General features: G+C 35.5%; 1 protein-coding gene across 7 annotated transcripts in view; it reads right to left on the bottom strand.

Annotated features, from left to right (window-relative positions):
* Window positions 1-18,990, bottom strand: part of PRKDC (protein kinase, DNA-activated, catalytic polypeptide) — a 191,844-nt gene that overhangs the window by 94,182 nt on the left and 78,672 nt on the right. For all 7 annotated transcript variants that reach the window (XM_015592731.2, XM_006905155.3, XM_025049081.1 and 4 more), the window contains 8 exons: window positions 18,552-18,684; window positions 17,943-18,101; window positions 16,932-17,135; window positions 10,554-10,739; window positions 10,060-10,164; window positions 8,812-8,979; window positions 6,801-6,928; window positions 562-769 (listed from right to left, as the gene is read on the bottom strand). In XM_015592731.2, coding sequence (XP_015448217.1) covers window positions 562-769; window positions 6,801-6,928; window positions 8,812-8,979; window positions 10,060-10,164; window positions 10,554-10,739; window positions 16,932-17,135; window positions 17,943-18,101; window positions 18,552-18,684 — 1,291 coding nt within the window. The remainder of the gene's footprint in view (window positions 1-561; window positions 770-6,800; window positions 6,929-8,811; window positions 8,980-10,059; window positions 10,165-10,553; window positions 10,740-16,931; window positions 17,136-17,942; window positions 18,102-18,551; window positions 18,685-18,990) is intronic.

The following is an 18,990-nucleotide window of genomic DNA, read 5'->3' as shown; positions in this document are numbered from 1 at the left end:
TAAAGAAACTCTGTACATATATACAATGGAATATTACTCAGCCACAAGAAGAAATGAAATACTGCCATTTGTGACAACATGGATGGACCTCAAGATAATCACGCTAAGGAGAATAAGCCAGACAGAAAAAGTTGAAAGTCTTACGATATCACTTATATTTTGGATATAAACCTAAAAGCAACAAATGAACAGGACAAACAAACAGAGACCAATGAACATGGAAAACAGACTAGTGGTTACCAGAGGAGAGGGGGGAAGGGTAAATGGGGTCAAATGTGTGGTGACAGAAAGAAATCTAACTATGGGAGGTGAACACACAGTGTAAATATAGATATGCCTTACTGTTAAAGTGTACAGGTGAAACTTATTGGATTTCGTTAACAATATCACCATAAAAAATAAAAATAAAAAGTAAATAAAAGATAATAATAAATATAGAAGTAATGCTCCCAGCGAAATAGAAAACCTTTGAGTGAACCAACATGGCAGTTTGTATTGATACTGATTGAAGAGATCTATCAATTCTTATTATCATTTAATTTAATAATAGATGTATGATACCTTTATAAATCTGGATTTCAACACATCAATGGCATCCACCACAATTTTACAAAAAAATTCTCTCAAAGCATCCAGGCTACAGTGCCATAGCAGAGTGAGGAGAGAACGGTCTACAAATGCTAGGCGAGTGGTATTTGAAAGCAGGTCATCCCTCCTGAACATTCTGTACACACTTTCCAGAAGGTTGAACTGTGTGACACATGAACTCCTAAGAAAAAAGTATATAAACATTCATGCTCTCAACAAATAAATTATGAATGCCTATTCCATAATGAGCAAATTAAATGCAATGATTAAGAATTACAAAATAACTTTAAAGGTTAAATACATATATAAACCATAAAATACGAGAATTATTTGTACCTGAACCATATTATGTTACTCATGCCCAGAAACCTTTATGACAAATTTAGACATTAGAAGGAAGAATGTTTTTCATTTACTTTAAAATCTGGTCTTGTTCAGAGATTACCTGGAAGGCTTTCGAAGAGTCTAAAGATAATCACATTTAAAGAATATGAAACTCATGAATTATGATTTAAAAATGTTGGTGTCTTCCTATAAATAAACTTCCATTTCTGTTTCGTTTACAGAGATATATTCAGCTAGTCCTTCATTCTCTCATCTGGGAAATAAGATATTTTAGTGATCACCTATAAGGTTTTATCTATAAATTAAGACTACAGAATTAGTTTCCTTATCCATAAAGATGAGACTTTAGGACTAAGTAATTATTAAAATCCTTTCTGTTTCTAAAATCCTGATGCTCAGAAGTTTGTTATGAATCAGGGCAAAAATATTAGATTCAGAAAGCAATCGAGTCATAAAATTTTAAGGTTGTGGGATACTACTAGATGCTACATGGGCTTTTTAAATATTCATTTGGGCACTGTCTTGATTTAAATTGTCTTGAGGAGCTTCCTGCTATTGAGCACAGTAGAGATGCACAGCCCTAAAACATCGGATTCATACAGAAAGCTAAAAGGAGAAAAACAGCAACATAAAGATAAAAAACCTGATTTTTAAGATGGGACAACAGAATGTTTACTGAAATGGAAATGAGCAAATGAGCATTAAATATATGAATATATGCTCTATTTCACTCATAATAAAATACAAATTAAAGAACCTTGAGCGATTCTTCCTCACTTCTAAAATTTAAAAATATCCAAATATTTGCCAATATACTCTATTGGTAAGACTATGATCGAATAGACCTTCCATATATTGATGGAGGGAATGTCAATAAAATAGCCCCCCAAAAAAGGATGTGATAATGAGTAGCAAAATTACAAATGTATTTAACTTCTCACTTATGTTTTGGAATCTACACCAAAGGTATATTGGCAAAATACAAATGATACATACATAGGGCTGGCTATTCACTGTGACATTACTTTTAATAGGAAAAGACTGAACCTAAAAGTCCATCAATAGGGGACTGCTTCGAAAAACTATATGTCCATGCAATAATTAAACAGATTTTGAAAAAACTAAGTAATATTCCCTGGTATATATGTACCATATCTTCTTTATCCATTGCTCTATTAATGGATACACAGGTTACTACATTCCAATTCCAATCTGTACCTTCATTTTCAATGGTTAATGGTTCATTTTCAACAGTTTTCCCAGTACAGGTCTTTTACCTCCTTGGTTAAATTTATTCCTAGGTATTTTTGGGTTTTTTTTTGACACAATTGTAATGGGATTGTTAATTTCTTAATCTCTCTGATAGTTCATTATTGGTGTATAAAAATGCAACTGATTTCTGAATATTAATTTTATTTTCTGGTACTTTGCTGATTTCATTTATTCAAAATTTTGATGGAACCTTTTGGGTTCTCTACATACAGTATCATGTCATCTGCAAATAACGACAGCATTATATTTTTTTTTTCTCGTCTGATTGCTCCGGTTAGGACTTCCACTATGGTGCTGAATAAAAGTGGTGAATGTGGACATTCTTGTCTTGTTACTGATTAGAAAAAGCTTTCGGCTTTTCACCATTGAGTATGGTGTTAGCTGCGGGTTAGTCATATGTGGCCTGTATTATTTTGAGGTACGTTCCATCTCTCCCCACTTTGCTGAGTTTTTCTTTTTTTCATCCTAAACAGATGTTGGATTTTGTCAAAAAAAAATTTATTTTGCATGTATGGATATGTTCATTTGACTTTTATCTTTCATTTTGTTTATGTGGTGAATCGTGTTAATTGTTTTGCAGATAGTAAACCAACCTTGCATCCAGGAATAAATCCCACTTGATCATGGTTAATGATCCTTTTAATGCACTGCTGAATTTGATTTGCTAATATTTTTCGACAATTTTTGCATCTATGTTCACCAAGGATATTGGCCTATAATTTTCTTATATTGAAACGTCTTTGGTTTGGTATCGGGGTAATGGTGGCCTTGTAAAATGAGTCTGGGTGCCTTCCTTCCTCTTCAGATTTTGGAACAGTTTGAGAAGGATAGGGATTTTTTTCTTCTTTGAATGTTTGATAAAATTCTCCTGTGAAGCCTGGTTCAAGACATTTGTTCATTGGGAGGTTTTTGATTTCTGATTTGATTTCGTTAGTAGTTCTCAGTCTGTTCAGATTTTGTCTCTTCTCGATTCAGCCACTTTTCCTTGTTGATTTTCTGTCTAGACGATCTATCCATCGAATTCACTGGGGTCTTACAGTCGCCTACCATTGTCATCTCATAGTTGATCTCTCCCCCTTTACGTCCGTCAATATTTGCTTTTTGGTTGCTATTTAGCTGCCATTTGGTTGGGGGGGGGGTCCATAGATGTTTACAAGAGTTGTATTATCTTGCTGGACTGATCCCTTTGTCATTATGTAAGGTCCTCTATCTTTTGGTACAGCCTTTCTTTCAATGGTTGTTTTGTCTGATAGAAGTATTACTACTATCCCAGCTTTTTGTTTGTTTGTTTCCATTTGCATGAAATACCTTTCCCCATCCATTTACTTGCAGCCTGTGTATGTCTTTTGATCTGAAGAGAGCGCCTCTTGTAGGCAAGCAGGTGTACGGGTGCGTTCAATCCATTTACGTTTCAAGTGATTATTGACAGGTATGTAGTTACTGCCATTTTATTGTTTTCTGGTTATTTTTGTAGTTCATCTCTGTTCTTATTCTCTTGCTCTCTCCTCTTTTATGCTGATAACTTTCTATCGCTTGTTATGTTTGAATTCCTTTCTCTTTATCCTCGTGTATTTCTTATAGATTTTTGGTTTGTGGTTGCTATGTGCTTCATATAAGTTTACAGCAGCCAAGGCTGCTTCAGTTTGAACACATTCTAAAATCACTCACCCCCTCCATGTTTACGTGTTTTCCATTTGTGACTCTCTGCACTTCCAGACTTGTATGTCAATTTACTTCAGCAGATTAGGAAAGTTTCCAGTCATTACTTCTTCAAATATGTTTTCAATCTCCTGCGCTCCTTTTTTCCTTCCGGTACACCTATGATGCAAATGTTGGTATGCCTGATGTTTTCCCAGAGGTTCCTTAAACTATCCTCATTTTTAAAAATTCTTTTTTCTTTCTGCTGTTCCAATTGGGTGTTTTTCGCTACTTTGTCTTCCAGATCACTGATTCGCTCTTCTGCTTCATCTAAACAGATTTCGATTCCTTCTTATATTGTCTTCGTTTCAGTTCTGTATTCATTTCTGACATTTTTTTTTTTATGTTTTCTGTCTCCATTTCTATGTTTCCTATCTCTTTGCTGAAGTTCTCACCGAGTTCCTTTATTCTTCCTCTAAGTTCATTGAGCATCCTTGTAACCAGTATTTTGAACTCTGCATCTGGTAGACTGCTTGTCTCCATTTCGTTTAGTTCTTTTTCTGGAGTTACATCCTGTTCCTTCATTTGAGACAAGTTTCTTTGTCTCCTCACTTTTGCTGACTCTCTGTATTTGTTTCTGTTTATTTGGTAGATATGCTCCCTCTCTTGGTCTTGACAGAGCGGCCTTATGTAGAAGGTGTCCTGTGGGGCCCAGTGGTAGTCTCCCTGGTCACCTGAGTTGGGTGCCCCAGGGGTGTTCACCATGTGGGTTTGTGTTCCCCCCTTTCAGTTACTGTTCCCACGTCAGTCAGTCAGTCAGGTTGAGCAGCTGTGAAGGCTGTTTGTGACTGCGGTGGACAAACTGTTGTGCGGGGACTGACCCCACAGAGAGAGAGTACCTTTAACGATGCTCTGGTGCCATCGAGTCTGCTTTTTCAGGTGTGTCATTGGTGAAGCCGGTTGGGTGGTGCTTTGGTGTGATCTGATGCCGGCCACCATGTGTGTTGGTTTTAGATCCTCTTGGGAGGCGCTTTGGTGCAGGCCAAGGTCAGCCACCACTTGTGCCGGGCTTGGGGCCTCTTGGTAGGTGCTACAGAGTGATCTGAGGTTGGCTGCTGCTTGTGCTGGTTTTGGAGGTGTCTGGGAGAGGATACTCTGCAGACTGAGGCCTGCTGCCACTTGTACCGGGCTTGTGGCTACTTTGTTGACCCAGACTGGCCAATGCTTATGCCAGGCCTGGGGCCACGTGATGGGAGTTACAGTGCAAGCTGAGACAGGTCGCCTTTTGTGCTGGGTTTGGGCCACTGAGCAAGAGCTACAAAGCTCGCTGAAGCCAGCCACTGCCTGTTTGGGATTTTTGGACCTTGAGAGATTTGGGGGAAGTCTGCAGTACAAGCCAAGGCAGGCTGCTTGTGTGGAGGAGCCACTGGAAGAGGCTCTGGCCTGGTGAGCAAGTTGGGTGGGGCGGGGTCCCAGGGAATCACCAGGGTGGGGCAAACGATGTAAGCCAGGTTGATGGAGACTCAGATTTCATGCCCACTTGTACTGGACCGGCTGGGTGGGAGGGGAGCTCACAAAAGCACAGTGGCGCCTGCCAGTGCTTCTGTCCCCAAAGAGAGCTGCTCCTAACCCTGCTCCTCCAGCCCTCACCGTGAAGTTAGTCAGTTCAGTTCCTCCCTGTATAACCCCTGTACTTTGTGAGCTGCTGCCCCCATACCGGTGTTAGAGCGAGTGAATTTGTGACTGAGTGAGGAAACTTTCACTACTCAACGGAGACCTCCGCAGCAGATATTCTTTCTGCTTCTTAACCACCACACCATGGGTGTAGGACGCATCCATTCTAGATGTCTGCCCTTCCTATCAATTTTAGGTGGCTTCATGTATATATTTTTAGTTACAGGAATTCTATTTAGCTCGTCTTCAGGTTTTCTCAATGATGACTGTTCTCTAATTTATTTGTAATTTTGATGTGGGAGTAGGAGTAGGCAAGCAGTTTACCTACTCTGCTATCTTGACTGGAACTCCGTTGTGAACTGTACTACTCCTGATTTGTCATCTAGCTAAAAGTTTCTCATTTACCTTTTCAAAGAACTAATTTTTGGTTTCACTGATTTTTTCTCTACCATTTACTGATTTTTATTTTACTGATTTTCACTCTCAGTTTTATTATTTCCTTCCTTCTGCTTGCCTTCGGATTTTTTTCCTTAGATATGGGATATTTCTTACTTTCTAATATTGGCGTTAAGAAACAATTTTCCCTTTAAGCACTGCTTCGGCTGCATCTCAGACATTTGGATATGCTTTATTCTTATTTTATTTAGATCAAAGTACTATCTGATTTCCTTTGTTTCTTCCTTCATGCAAGGGTTATGTACAAATTTGTTAATGAAATGTTTTTGTATTCCCACACTTCCTTTTGTTGTTGATTTCTAATTTAGTTGTGGTCAGAAAACATATTTTGTAAGATTTCAAAATTTCTATAAATTTATTAAGACTTATTTAATGGCCTACCATATAGCCTGTCCTGAAGAATGTTACATGTGTACTCAAAAAGAATGTGTATTCTGCATTGTGTAGAATGTTCTATAGTTGGTTAATTGTCACAATTTTTTAAAATCTCAGTAAAAATAAACTATTAATTCATGCTATATTATGGATGAACCTCAAAAACATGCTGAATAAGGAAGCCAAACATAAAAGTACTGATAAAGTCCGAAAATGCTAAGGCCTGTTTAATCTGGAGGTTCACTTATAGTTTTAAATTTAGCTCTGAGTATTTTTGAAACTTTCAGGATAAAAGTCTTTTTTTCTTACAAAACACAAAACAGTACAAAAAAAAATTGAGTTGTAAAAGCTGATTGCAATTGCCACTCAACTTTTTTTGGAACAGAGAAGATAATTTCCCACAGAAATAAAATGTTGTTTGTGGCATCCCAGACTAGAATAGAATAACTTACTTTCTGGCAATCTCTTTGAAAGTGGACTGAAATAATTCTTCCATAACATGTTGCTGTTCCCGACAAAGAATTTCTGTCATCAACTGCAACAATATAGGACTTTGAGATAATTCCAATGCATCTAGAAACTACGAAAGAAAAGAAAAGAAACAATGATAACTTTGTTGAATTTTCATTTGTTGTTTTTAACAGTTCTAATAAAAAATAGAAAATTATAACAATTTTACAGAGAATTAACAAATTGGGAGTCGAGGTAATATTTTTGTAATTTTTGCAGATATAATGAATGCTTGGTATATGTTTGTTAAATATATGAGCTTTGATCTTTAAGGTTTTACAGGTATTTTCCCCTCTAATAACTTTTAGGATCTTCCTTTAACCTCAGGTTCTGAAATTCCATAATTATGTGCCTTAATTGAGGTCATTTTCCTTCACCATTCCAGGTTCTCTGTGGGCTCTTTTATTCTAGAGATGTGTGTCTTTTCCACACCATCCTCATTGCACAGCAGACGTCTAGCTGTTCATCTGACATTTTCATCTTTATTCTCCCATTTTCCATCTCGGTGTCTTATTTATTCTACTTTCTAGGAGATATACTCAATTTTATCTCCTATTCTGTGAAGATTTTTTTAAAATTTTGCTTTTATATATTTAATTTCCAAGAGTCCTTATTTGTTCTATTTAATGAATACAACACCTTCTCTTTCATCTTTGAAGCTAATCTGTACAGTTTCTTTGATGTGTTCCCTTTGTTGACCCAGTTACTTCTGAATTTCTTTTTCCTGTGGCTGCTTGGCTTCCTTTCAGGATGGTGACTGGGTCCCACAAACAAAAGATCCATGAAAGAGAGAAAGTCTGGTGGAAGCTGTAAGCCTTTAATAACTAGTCTTGGTAGTCACACGGCATCACTTCTACTGCATTCTTTTTGTTATGAGGCCAACGCATACAAAATGGAAGGAAAATCAGACTTTGTTTCTCCATGGAAAAATCAGCCATCTTTGGAAAATATAATCTGCCACACCTATATCATATGTTTATCTCTATCCTACCATTTAGTAAAGTGTGTTTTAATCATTTGGTTTTTTGTTTCTGTTTCTTCCTTGCTTTCCTCTAAGCACTATGAAAACAAAAACAGTGTCTTCATTATTTTTAAGTATTCAGACATTGGCTCAGGGCTCAGTCCATCATGAGTACGGCAGACAACTACCCACCCTCCAATGGTCACTGTCTAAGTTTTACTTTACTGGTTGAACTCGAGTATGAGAATACAGTTGCCCAAAATAACAACATTCACAGCCTTGCTTACAGATGTATGTGGCAAATGGAATACCAGCAGAATTGGTATATGCAAATTCTGGATTAAGCCCTTAAAATGAAGAAATGTGTTCTGTGTTATAGTTCCCCACCTCTTGTTGGCTGGAAGGGAAAAGAAGATAGCAGGAGCTAGAGCAGCTATTCTGTATGAGATAGAAGCTATGTACAGAAGATGAAAGAGAAAAAGGTAAAGGAAGACTGGCCTCTGCTAACTGTAAAGCTATCTTAAGTCATCAAACTAAAACTGTATAGAAGAGAGAAATAATCTACCACTTTAAGCCATTGATATTTCAGGGATCTTCAACTATATATTAATTAATATGGGTGATAATCACTGTATGTTTCTCAAATAACCAGTACTCAATTTTAGAAACTGAAACATACTGACAATATTCTATTTCTTAGCTCTTTTTAGTATTATTCTTTAAGATTTATATATCATCCATAAAGCATGTCACAATATGTTTATGTATAAAATACTTCAAATTTTAAATTAGGGGAAAAAAATTAATTCTAAAGGATTTTGATAATCATCTACCTTCATAGATATCCAGCTTTCAAAATGAATTAAATTGAATTCTTAAAGTTAGAACACTTCTAATTCCGAATATTTCATTTTCTTCTTTTCATCAAGAAATGTAACAGAAAAAAAAAAGCCCTAATGTTTTACTTTTATTTGGTACTATTAAAAACTAACCTTTTTCATGCAGTCCACATAATTATTGTACCGCAGAGTTCCCGGGGGAAATTCTTCAGACTTCATAGGGAAATTAGAAATGATGAGCTTTTCAAGAACATGCTTAAGATCCTCAAGACTGTCTCCAGTTAGATTGGTGAAGAATGGAAGAAGAATTACTGCTTGACCCTGTGAAGCAATGCAGACATATGAAATTGCACTAGTTGTGGTTGGCTTACAGATCTTACAGAATAAGATAAATTACTGTTACTAAAGACTGCAAATAAAGCACTGGGTAGATTCAATGAAAGACTTCAAAATACCTTCTAGAACATCAAAAACCAACCTGAATGCAATGCTGTATCATGGCTTCTACTCTAAAGGGTTAAGTGGGCCAACTCAGTGTCATACACACACACACACACACACACACACACACACACACACACGTATGATGATTCTGTATGCTATTTCTCCTAAAAATATAGACTCTAGTAGAAATATACTGAGTTGAGTGGAAAGAACATTTTAAATAACCTATAACCTATGGGGTAATTAACAAATATCCCTTGCAGAACTCAAAACTTCATACTGAGCTTAAAAGAAACGAGGTGTTGTTTCCTATCTCCCTTGTGTGGCAGATAAGTTCCCAGACTCCCTCATACTGAGATATGAGAAACTTGACTAATCACATAGAGTGGAACATTGCAAAGAAAATCCTCATGGTCCAGTAAAGAGACAGTTTTGAATAAGGCCACATTTTATTAGAGTGTAAAATCTAATTATTAAAGGACTTTAAAGTTAAAATGTTTATTATGTTCTTGACCTAAAAATTACCAAGATATTTTATATTACTTATTAATACAAAAATTAAGTTAAAATTCTGTCACTCATTAATATAGCATTCTCAAAAAAGCCAATTTAAATCACTGATATGCAAAGACAAATATTAATTCTTCTAAGTATGATAACCTCATGTAATTATACTTATCTTTTGGAGAGACATACTAAAGTATGTAAAGATCAGATAACATGATACCAGGGGTTTCCTTCAAAGTCATGGCCTGGAGTGACTGACTGTACATTTGAAACAAACATGACCATAGACAGACAGCTATGAGGATGCATAACAGGTACATGGGGGTTTACTGTTCTAGTCTCCCTGCTTTGGAACGTTTGAAACTTGCCATTGCAGAAAACATCACAAATGTACTAAAATAGGAAAGTAAGGAAGAATATAATGGGAAAAAACATGTTTTTAATACTTACCTTTAAATGTAGACCCAATTTCGAATCAGCAAGTAGAGTAGTATATGTTGTAAAGACGCCAGGAAATGCACTGTGATTTACATTAAAAGATATGGATGAATCAATCTAAAGGAGAGAAAATAAAAACATGATCCAATTCTATATTATGCCGCTAATTTCCTTTACCATACAGTTTTCAAAATTTTAAATTTCTGAAATAACTTACACATTTTTTCTTGAGCTTCGACAATATTTAGACTATTCTTGTTCTAAAATATTTTAAAACTATCTGATAAGACAATGAAAATAAAGGTACACTAAAAAATAAAGTATAAAAAATGATAATAAGTACAAGTGATAATAAAGTAAAATAACAGGAAAAGTCTAAAATATAAGATAATCAGCAATTGTCTAGTCAAAATATTTTTTATTTATCAAACCTCCAATCAAATTTTTAAAGATATAAGTTACAGAGGATAAAATAACAATTGTATTTTTTAAGGTCTCTTAAATACCTGCAAAATTTTTGCCAATAAGGTCAGCACTGCCATTTTACTTTCAGGAGCAGAATCTTTGGCCCACCACAAATCACACTTCCTCCAGTTTTGTAAAATTGTAGTTGCAAGTTTCAGTCCTTGGTATTTCTGCGTGGCCCGATTCCTGAAGCTCTGATCTAACATACCATTCAAAACAGTGCTCACCTGAAACAAATGTGTGGTGATGGAGGAAGAAGTCATAACATGAAGACACATATATAACAAACTTTACTTACATTTCAAAGCTATTCTTGGAAAATGAAGCTGTTATTTCTATAATAGCCATTAACTTCACAATTTCGCAAACTGAGAACAGTACTTTAACATGCAACTTTTCCATAAAACCATGCTCATGTTGCTATTTCTTGTTCTCCTAGTTGGGGGCATTCTCACTGAGAGAAAGAATTAGCTTTCTTTCGTCATCATTATGACTATGTGTGTATGTGCACATGTACGCACATTCACACACCTGCATATTCAGACAAGCATATACATGTAGGCTTGCATGTACACATTTCCTGTCACACCAACTTTCAATAATGCGTTCTATTTGGTCAGATTAATATTCAATATTCCTATCATTATGACAATGTAAACATTTTTCACAGATAATCTGAATTGTAAACTACCCAAACTTTTCCTTTCTTGCACATTTTGATCTCCCTGAAGTCAACACTGTCTGCTTCCTTTGCTGTTTTCAACGTGTCCCTCATTATTCATCAAACTCTCCCAAATTAATGAAATTTCAAGACATCCAAACATATCAAGAAATCTATCGGCTCCATCTCTGTGACAATGCAGTGCCCACTCTGAATGTTGGTGACCTCTGCGTTCTGGGTCTTATTTTAACACCTCCAGGAGACTCATCCACTTCTCGAGTTCAGGTCAACAACTTCCCAGATCTAACATCATTCTCTTTCTCAGCTGACTGTCTTATTTCAGTGAAGTATTTCTTTCGGTGCTTTCTGGTAAGAACTACACCAGAAATACATTTCTTTGAGATCTGGCACATCTAAAAATCATTTCCGTCGACTTTCACATGTAAATGATAATCTGGCTGGATTTAGAACTCCAAATTAGAGATCTTTCCTGATTTGTGAAGAAAATCTGCCTCACAGGACTTATAGCATCCACTGCTATAAACACAAAAACGATCCAATTTCTTGATCCTTTTAACCCATTTTCCATTTAGGGAAAAAAAAAATGCAGCTCACTGGCAGTGTTAATTTAATTTTACATAAAAACACGCTCTTCCAGGCTGAAGCAAATATGACTGGTTTTCAATGTGCAAAAAAAAAAAAAAACCCAAAAACTGTTCTTGGAATTACTTCTAAATAGAACTCATCTTTAATTCTAATGTAACAAAATGTAAACATAAATCTTATTCATTAAATGTATCTTCAGCTAAGGACTGTTTGAGAATGATTTCAATATCACGTATAGGATTGCTATGTTTTCTAGGATTTGACATTTTCAGAGACTGAGTTATTATTTTATATAAATGGAAATACCACTACTAAAAACAGAATGCTATAAATAGAATGATGTCATTTGTTTCCAAAGACTATCGATATACTAGAGTGATGTGAAAATAATAAAAGCAAGATACTTTGTGGCAAACTCTGGGGGTAAGGTCAGGACTGTTAATACATGAGTTATCTCGGAACAACGCTGCAGCCACAAGCACCACTGGTGAGTATTTTTGGGCAAACAGGAAATGGGTTAATGTAATCAGGACTTCTACAGAAACTTTGCAGAATCTTTTCTAATAGTGAACCTCTAGAGTTCTGAATTTTCGAGAAAGTGCTCCACGTGGAGCTGTTTTCATACACTATGTTGGACATTCAATGGCCCTCTTCCTCTTCCATGTTGGACATTCAATGGCCCTCTTCCTCTTCCAATGAATGGCTCAAGTCCTTCATTTCTGGGAAATTTTCTCCAGCTGTGTTATCCAAGAAGGCTGTCTACCATCTGGGGTGGAGGCCCGAGTGCTGGAACTTATACATTGATCCCAAGTTTCCTTATCTTTCTCTCCTATTTCCTATTTTGTCTTTTTTCTTCTATTCTGTGTAAGAGTTACTAAATTTTAACTTACCCAATTCATATTTTATTTCTGATGCCTGTGCTTAATTCCCAAGAATTCTTTTTTGTTCCCTGATGTACTTTTTCAGTAGCAATGGATATAGCATTTTCTTTAATCTTTCTAAAGTTTTTCTTTTCACATTTCCATTTCAAGTAGCTTTTTTCCTGCCAGTCAGTTTTAAAAATCCTTTTTTCAGGTGCTTTGTACTCTTTGCTGTTGGTACATATTAAGAAACTGACTACAATCACTGTGTTAGTGAGCAGGGCTCACTGGCCATGATGATTGCTGTGAACTGATATAGCTGGGCAGTGAGGACAGTATATTTATTTTCTCTTGGGCTTGTTAAAACAGTCCAATACCCTGCGTGGGAGAATATACCTAGCTGACCATATTCTGGAAGTCAAATTGGGGTGGGGAAAGACTAAGCTTTAAAGATCAGAATTTAGGGAGGCTTTCATTTAACTTCCCTGTATTTAAAAGGGTATCCTCACACCACAGAAATACAAAGAAGCATAAGAGACTAGTGTGAACAATTATATACCAACAAATTGGCAAATTTAGAAGAAATGTATAAATACCTAGAAACATACAAACTTCTAAGACTGAATCAGAAAGGAATAGATAATCTGAATAGACCAATCACTAGTAAGGAGATGAGATTGAATCAGTAATCAAAAAACTCCTAACAAACAAAAGTACAGGGCCAGATGGCTTCATGGGAAAATTCTACCAAAAAATTTATAAAAGAACTGATACCAATTCTTCTCAATCTCTTCCAAAAAACAGAAGGGAACACTTTCGAAGTCATTTTACGAGGCCAGCATTACCTTGAAACCAAAACCAGACAAGGAAAATACAAGAAAAGAAATTTACAGGAAAATATCCCTGATAAACATAGATGTAAATATCCTCAACAAAATATTAGCAAACCAAATACAACAATACATTAAAGAGTTCATATACCATAATCAAATGTGTTTTATTTCAGGGATACAAGGATGGTTCAACAAATATAAATCAACAACATGACACATCACATTATTAAAATGAAGAATAAAAACCATATGATCATCAACAGATGTAGGAAAGCACTTGATAAAAATTAACATCCATTCATGATAAAAACTCTGAACAAAGAGGGTATAGAAGGAACAAATCTCAACATAATAAAAACCATATATGACAAGCCCGCAACTAACACATTCAGCAATGAAAAGCTCAGTTTTTCCTCTAAGATCAGGAACGGGATAAGAATATCCACTCCCATCACTTTTATTCAATGTGGTACTGGAAATTCCAGCCAGAGCAATTAGGCAAGAAAAGGAAACGAAAGGCATACAAATTAGAAAGGAAAAGTAAAACTCTATTTGCAGCTGACATATTTTATCTAGAAAACCCTAAAGACCCAACCAAAACATATTAAAATTAATGAATTCGGTAAAGCTACAAGATACAACATCAACATTCAAAAATCTATTGTGCTTCTACATACCAAGAACAAACTATCAAAAAAAGAAATGAAAACGATTCCATCAAAATGAACATACCCAGGAATAAATTTAACCAAGGAGGTAAAAGACTTGTTCCCTGACAACTAGAACACATTGATTAAAAAAAAATTGAAGACAACACAAAAAAGTGGAAAGACTTTCTGTTCCATACTCATGATACAGAAGCATTAATATTGTTAAATGTCCACACTATCCAAACAAATCTATAGATTCAATGCAATCCTTATCAAAATTCCAATAGCATTTTTTACAGAAATAGAACACACAATTCTAAAATTTGTATGGAACCACAAGACACCAAAAGCCAAAGCAATTCTGAGAAAGAACTAAGCTGGAGGATCACACTTTCTAACTGTACACTCTATCACAATGCTGAAGTAATCAAGACAGTATGGTATTGGGATTAAAAAGAAAGAAAGAAAGAAACAAACGAATACATAGATCAATGGAATAGAACAGAGAGCCCAAAAATAAACTCAAACAAAAATAGATAAATAAGTAAAGGATACACAATGATGAAAGGATAATCTCTTCAATAAATGATGCTTGGAAAACTGAACAGCTACATGCAAAAGACTAAAACTCGACCTTTATTTTACACTACACACAAAACTCAACTACAAATGTATTAAAGACTTGAATGTCAGACCTAAAGCTATGAAATTCCTAGAAGAAAACTTAGGGGGTAGGCTCCTTGACATTGGTCTTGGCAATAAGTTTTTGGATTTCACATCAAAAGCAAAGGCAACAAAACAAAAATAAATAAGTGGGCCTATATCAAATTAAAAAAGATTCTGCATAGAAAAACATCAACAAAATGAAAAGGTAAGCTACAGAATGGGAGAAAATATTTGCAAATCCTATCTGATAAGGGGTTAATATCCAAAATAAATAAAGAACCTATACAACTCGACAGTAAAAAAACAAACAATCTAATTAAAAAATAGGCAGAGGAACTGAATAGACATTTTTCTAAAGACCTACAGAGGACCAATAGGTACATTAAAAGGTATTCAAAATCATCAATCATCAGGGAAATGCAAATCGAAACCACAATGAGATATCACCTCACACCTGTTAAAACGTACATCAATAAAGAGTCAAGAAACAGTAAGATAAATTTAATGATAAAAATTTAAATATTTCTATATAGAAGAAACACTCCAAGACTGAAAGATAAATGGCCAGTAGGAAAAAGTACTTTCCACATACATAATAGACAGAGTTCTACTATCCTTAATATACAAAAATGTTTTACAAATTAAGAATGTACATCTCAACAGAAAAATGGGCAAAATACAAAAATACAGCTTACACCAAAAATGCTTTGATTATTTAAAAAAATTAGTGGGAGACACAATCAGTAGAGTTGAAGAACTGACAATAAACTTGAGAGATAAAAGTACAAACTAGAATTTTCACTAGTGAAATAATAAAATGATTTTGTTATGGTGCAAAGTATCCCAAACTTCACTACACTGTGTAAAGAGGTACTTGTATTACATACTGAATGTGATTCTAATCTTCACTCAAGTTCTTTAAAATATATAAATATTATATATATGAATACACACACAGACACACACACACACACACACACACCCCCTTACACTCAACTGGGCCTAGGGTCTCCAGTCGAGAGATGTTTATTCTGTCCAGAGAATCTGCCACCTCCAGACCTCCAGTCTCAAGTCGGGAAGGATCAGTCCCCTGACTGCAGGGAATGGCTAATCTTGAACCAGTCTTCCTCCATATCTTGCTCTCTCTGTACTCCAGAAACCCAGGGTTTCCACTGCCCCGACCCCTTTCTGAGTTCTGCAGCACAAACTGGCTGCCCATTTTCCCGCTGTTATGGTCACACTGCAGCTTTCTTGGGCTCTGATGTCTGTTACCAATTGTTCTTTTGCTTTCCAGCTTCCAAAGTGCTGTCACTTTGTGTGTGTGTGTGTGCGCGCGCGCCTTTTAAGACTGTTTTAAAAAACTGTTTTGGTCATTTTAGAGGGATCTGAGGAGGTGGAGGTAAATGCATTTGGTTTTTGTCCATCATCTTTACTAGATGTATGAATAGTTTAAAAGCTCAAATTACTATATTTCCTGAGTGTTATGAGTCTACTGCAATTTCATTTATAACTTTAAAAAATATAAATTCCTAGTGCAATCTACCATAAAATATTCTCCTACAACAGACAACAAGCACTGTTTGGAATAAATTCTTAATTCAGTAGAAAATTATGCACTTTTCCCTTAAAATGGTCATTCCAACAGTTTGTAACACTTTCTGATTGTCTACAGACCAGGTAAATTTTAAATTTCAAAATTTTATAAGCTTAGCAAACCAAAATCAATTTTATGTTAAATATTGGTCTCCAAAAGTTCAATGTGAGGGAGAAAAGTGGGCTATAGCAGGAACATGCAGGAAATAATAACAGAATGTATAGGACCAGGTTGTAGCTGGAGAAGAAAAGCAGGCTTGGGACTCAGGAAAGGTTTATGAACTCTAATGCCAAGTCTTGACAAAAGTCAATATCCTACATGGCAATAGGCCTAGAGATTTTGAGTGAGAGATTACAAAAAATAATGTTTCAACATCCATTATTAAGTATTCATAAAGGCTGTGTTTTGTTTCCTTTGATTTTGTTTTTAAACACTGGCAAGAGCTTTAAACTTTCCAGGAAGAGATCCTGTTTTGTTTTAATGATATATTTCAAAAAATATAAGCATTATATTAGAAAATATAGTTTACGTAAAGTAAAATTTCATTACCATTTTGGGATTATCCACAGATGATTTCATGAGCTCCAATACAGCGAGATCTGTATTTTTCAATAATTCAGTATTGATTATTTCTGAGAACAAGCAATAAAAATACTCTCCATGACAGAACCTGACAATGTTTCTCTGGCACTCTCTTGAGGATGGCATGGACAATGCCGCTGTGTCCAGAAGAAGACTCACAAGGCATTCACACTAAGAAGAAGGAAGAAAAGTATGTGCGATAACAGAATTACATATCTTAAATGTTACAGAAAGACTCGTTGGGTAGCTATAAACTTTGAAAGTGGAAAATCACACAGGAAGGTCTAAAGAGAGCCTGATGTTTAAAAGGCCTGGTTTCAAGTTTGTATTGCATATATTTCAAAGAGCCTCCATTTTCTATGTTTCATTTTGGGAAAGAAATCTTCCCTGACTCTCATTTCTCTCAAATTTCCAGAAATCTTGTTGCTTTGAGGGGAGAGTCTAGTAAGGGTGAGTATTTTTAGATGACTTAAGTATGTAATTTGTTTACATTAAGTCAACAAAGGGGTAAAGAGGTTTCTGCTACAGGAGAAAAGAAGATGGGCAGAATGGGGTGAACCTACTGAACTGGTTGGCAGGTGTCAGCTATAGCAAAGACTGTTTGAAGCCAACCCTACACAGATCAAACAAACAATGAAGACATTTTTTTGTGGTGCCTCTGAATTATCTTCCAGGGGCTCTCCCTAATAAGCTATCTGAAGAATCACCAAGAACAGGGAAAGAATTAGTCACTGTGTCAACACAGACCAGCTGTTCTCTGTCCAAACTCCTTTTGAAAACAAAGAGAGATAGACGAAAACCTCAATTTGAGAATATTGTTCTCTTTCTCTTATTAAAAGAAAAACAAAAGACCTCTTAGAGGTTTTTTGTAAATCAATTAAGAATTTACCCAACTAATTCCTATTTTTAAAGACACAATGCATGTGAGTTATATATTTACATCATTAGGATAGCACAGCATGTAGGTCTTTTTCCTACCAGTCCTCCAAAAGCAAAGGCCAACTCCAGAAGTCCACTGGCCAATCGCTTACAACTGGGGTCTAGTGAAGAAAGGCATTGTTGTTCACGTCCAGGTGCAATGCTTTTATAAACCAGGGAAAGAAGCTTTGTGCCAATAGAATGACGTTGATCTACGGACTAAAATAAAGCCAACATTGAAATATCCAGCAATAAGATATTTTATTTAAAAAAAATTTCACAGCTTTCATTAATTAAAAAATTTATGTTAGCTAATAGTGACAACTGTCTTCTAATTGTCAGGAAAATATTCACTCGACTTTGGTTTCTATGCTGTATTTTTCTTTTATGTCGCCTAACCACAAAGACATAAAAGCAGTTAGTCTCTAAGTTCTTCAGAAGGCTGCTGGAAATATTCAAATGTCCTTTATATCATTTTCATTTTATAAGTTTTTATATTTACTTTCTCATTTATATTCCTGGTAACACCTACATGTCTGGAGCAAGTATTTCTATAATTCCCACTTCAGCATGCTCTGTATACAAAGATGTTAAAAAAGAATACAAATAAATATACTAATTAGCATAATGAAGCTAAGAGAAATGTAAAAACAAATTGGCTGTGGTTACCTGAGATGGTAATATAACATGCAAAAAACCAGCTTTATGTAGTTGTTTACAAGCAGACACAACAGAAGCCAGCTTGGCCCTATCCACATAAGCATCAGGGCCGTACAGATCAACAACAGAGAGCTCCTCAATGCTGGCCATGTGAAAAAAGCAAAAAGAAAATTAGATGAGAGTTGATTTCATTAAATTATCATGATATGCTGGGGGAAAAAAGTGTGTGTTCTATTACAATTGTATTTTCTAACTACCTGGCACTCAAATTTATGACACAGCCCTGGAAAGCAGACACAGGCTAACACCAAACAAGAGGCCCATGCACTGATCCAGCCATGGAGATCAACACGGGCTAAGCCACGTCCAAGGCGTGCATACTCTAAGGTGCAGGAAAGGCATTTGCTAAATAGATGATTTTCAAACAACTAATCAGATCCTCTGCACT

This window comes from Pteropus alecto, unplaced genomic scaffold (genome assembly GCF_000325575.1).
Source record: "Pteropus alecto unplaced genomic scaffold, ASM32557v1 scaffold201, whole genome shotgun sequence".
NCBI lineage: Eukaryota > Metazoa > Chordata > Mammalia > Chiroptera > Pteropodidae > Pteropus > Pteropus alecto.
The sequence above is the reverse complement of the archived record's forward strand: the minus strand, read 5'-3'. Positions and strand labels throughout refer to the sequence as shown.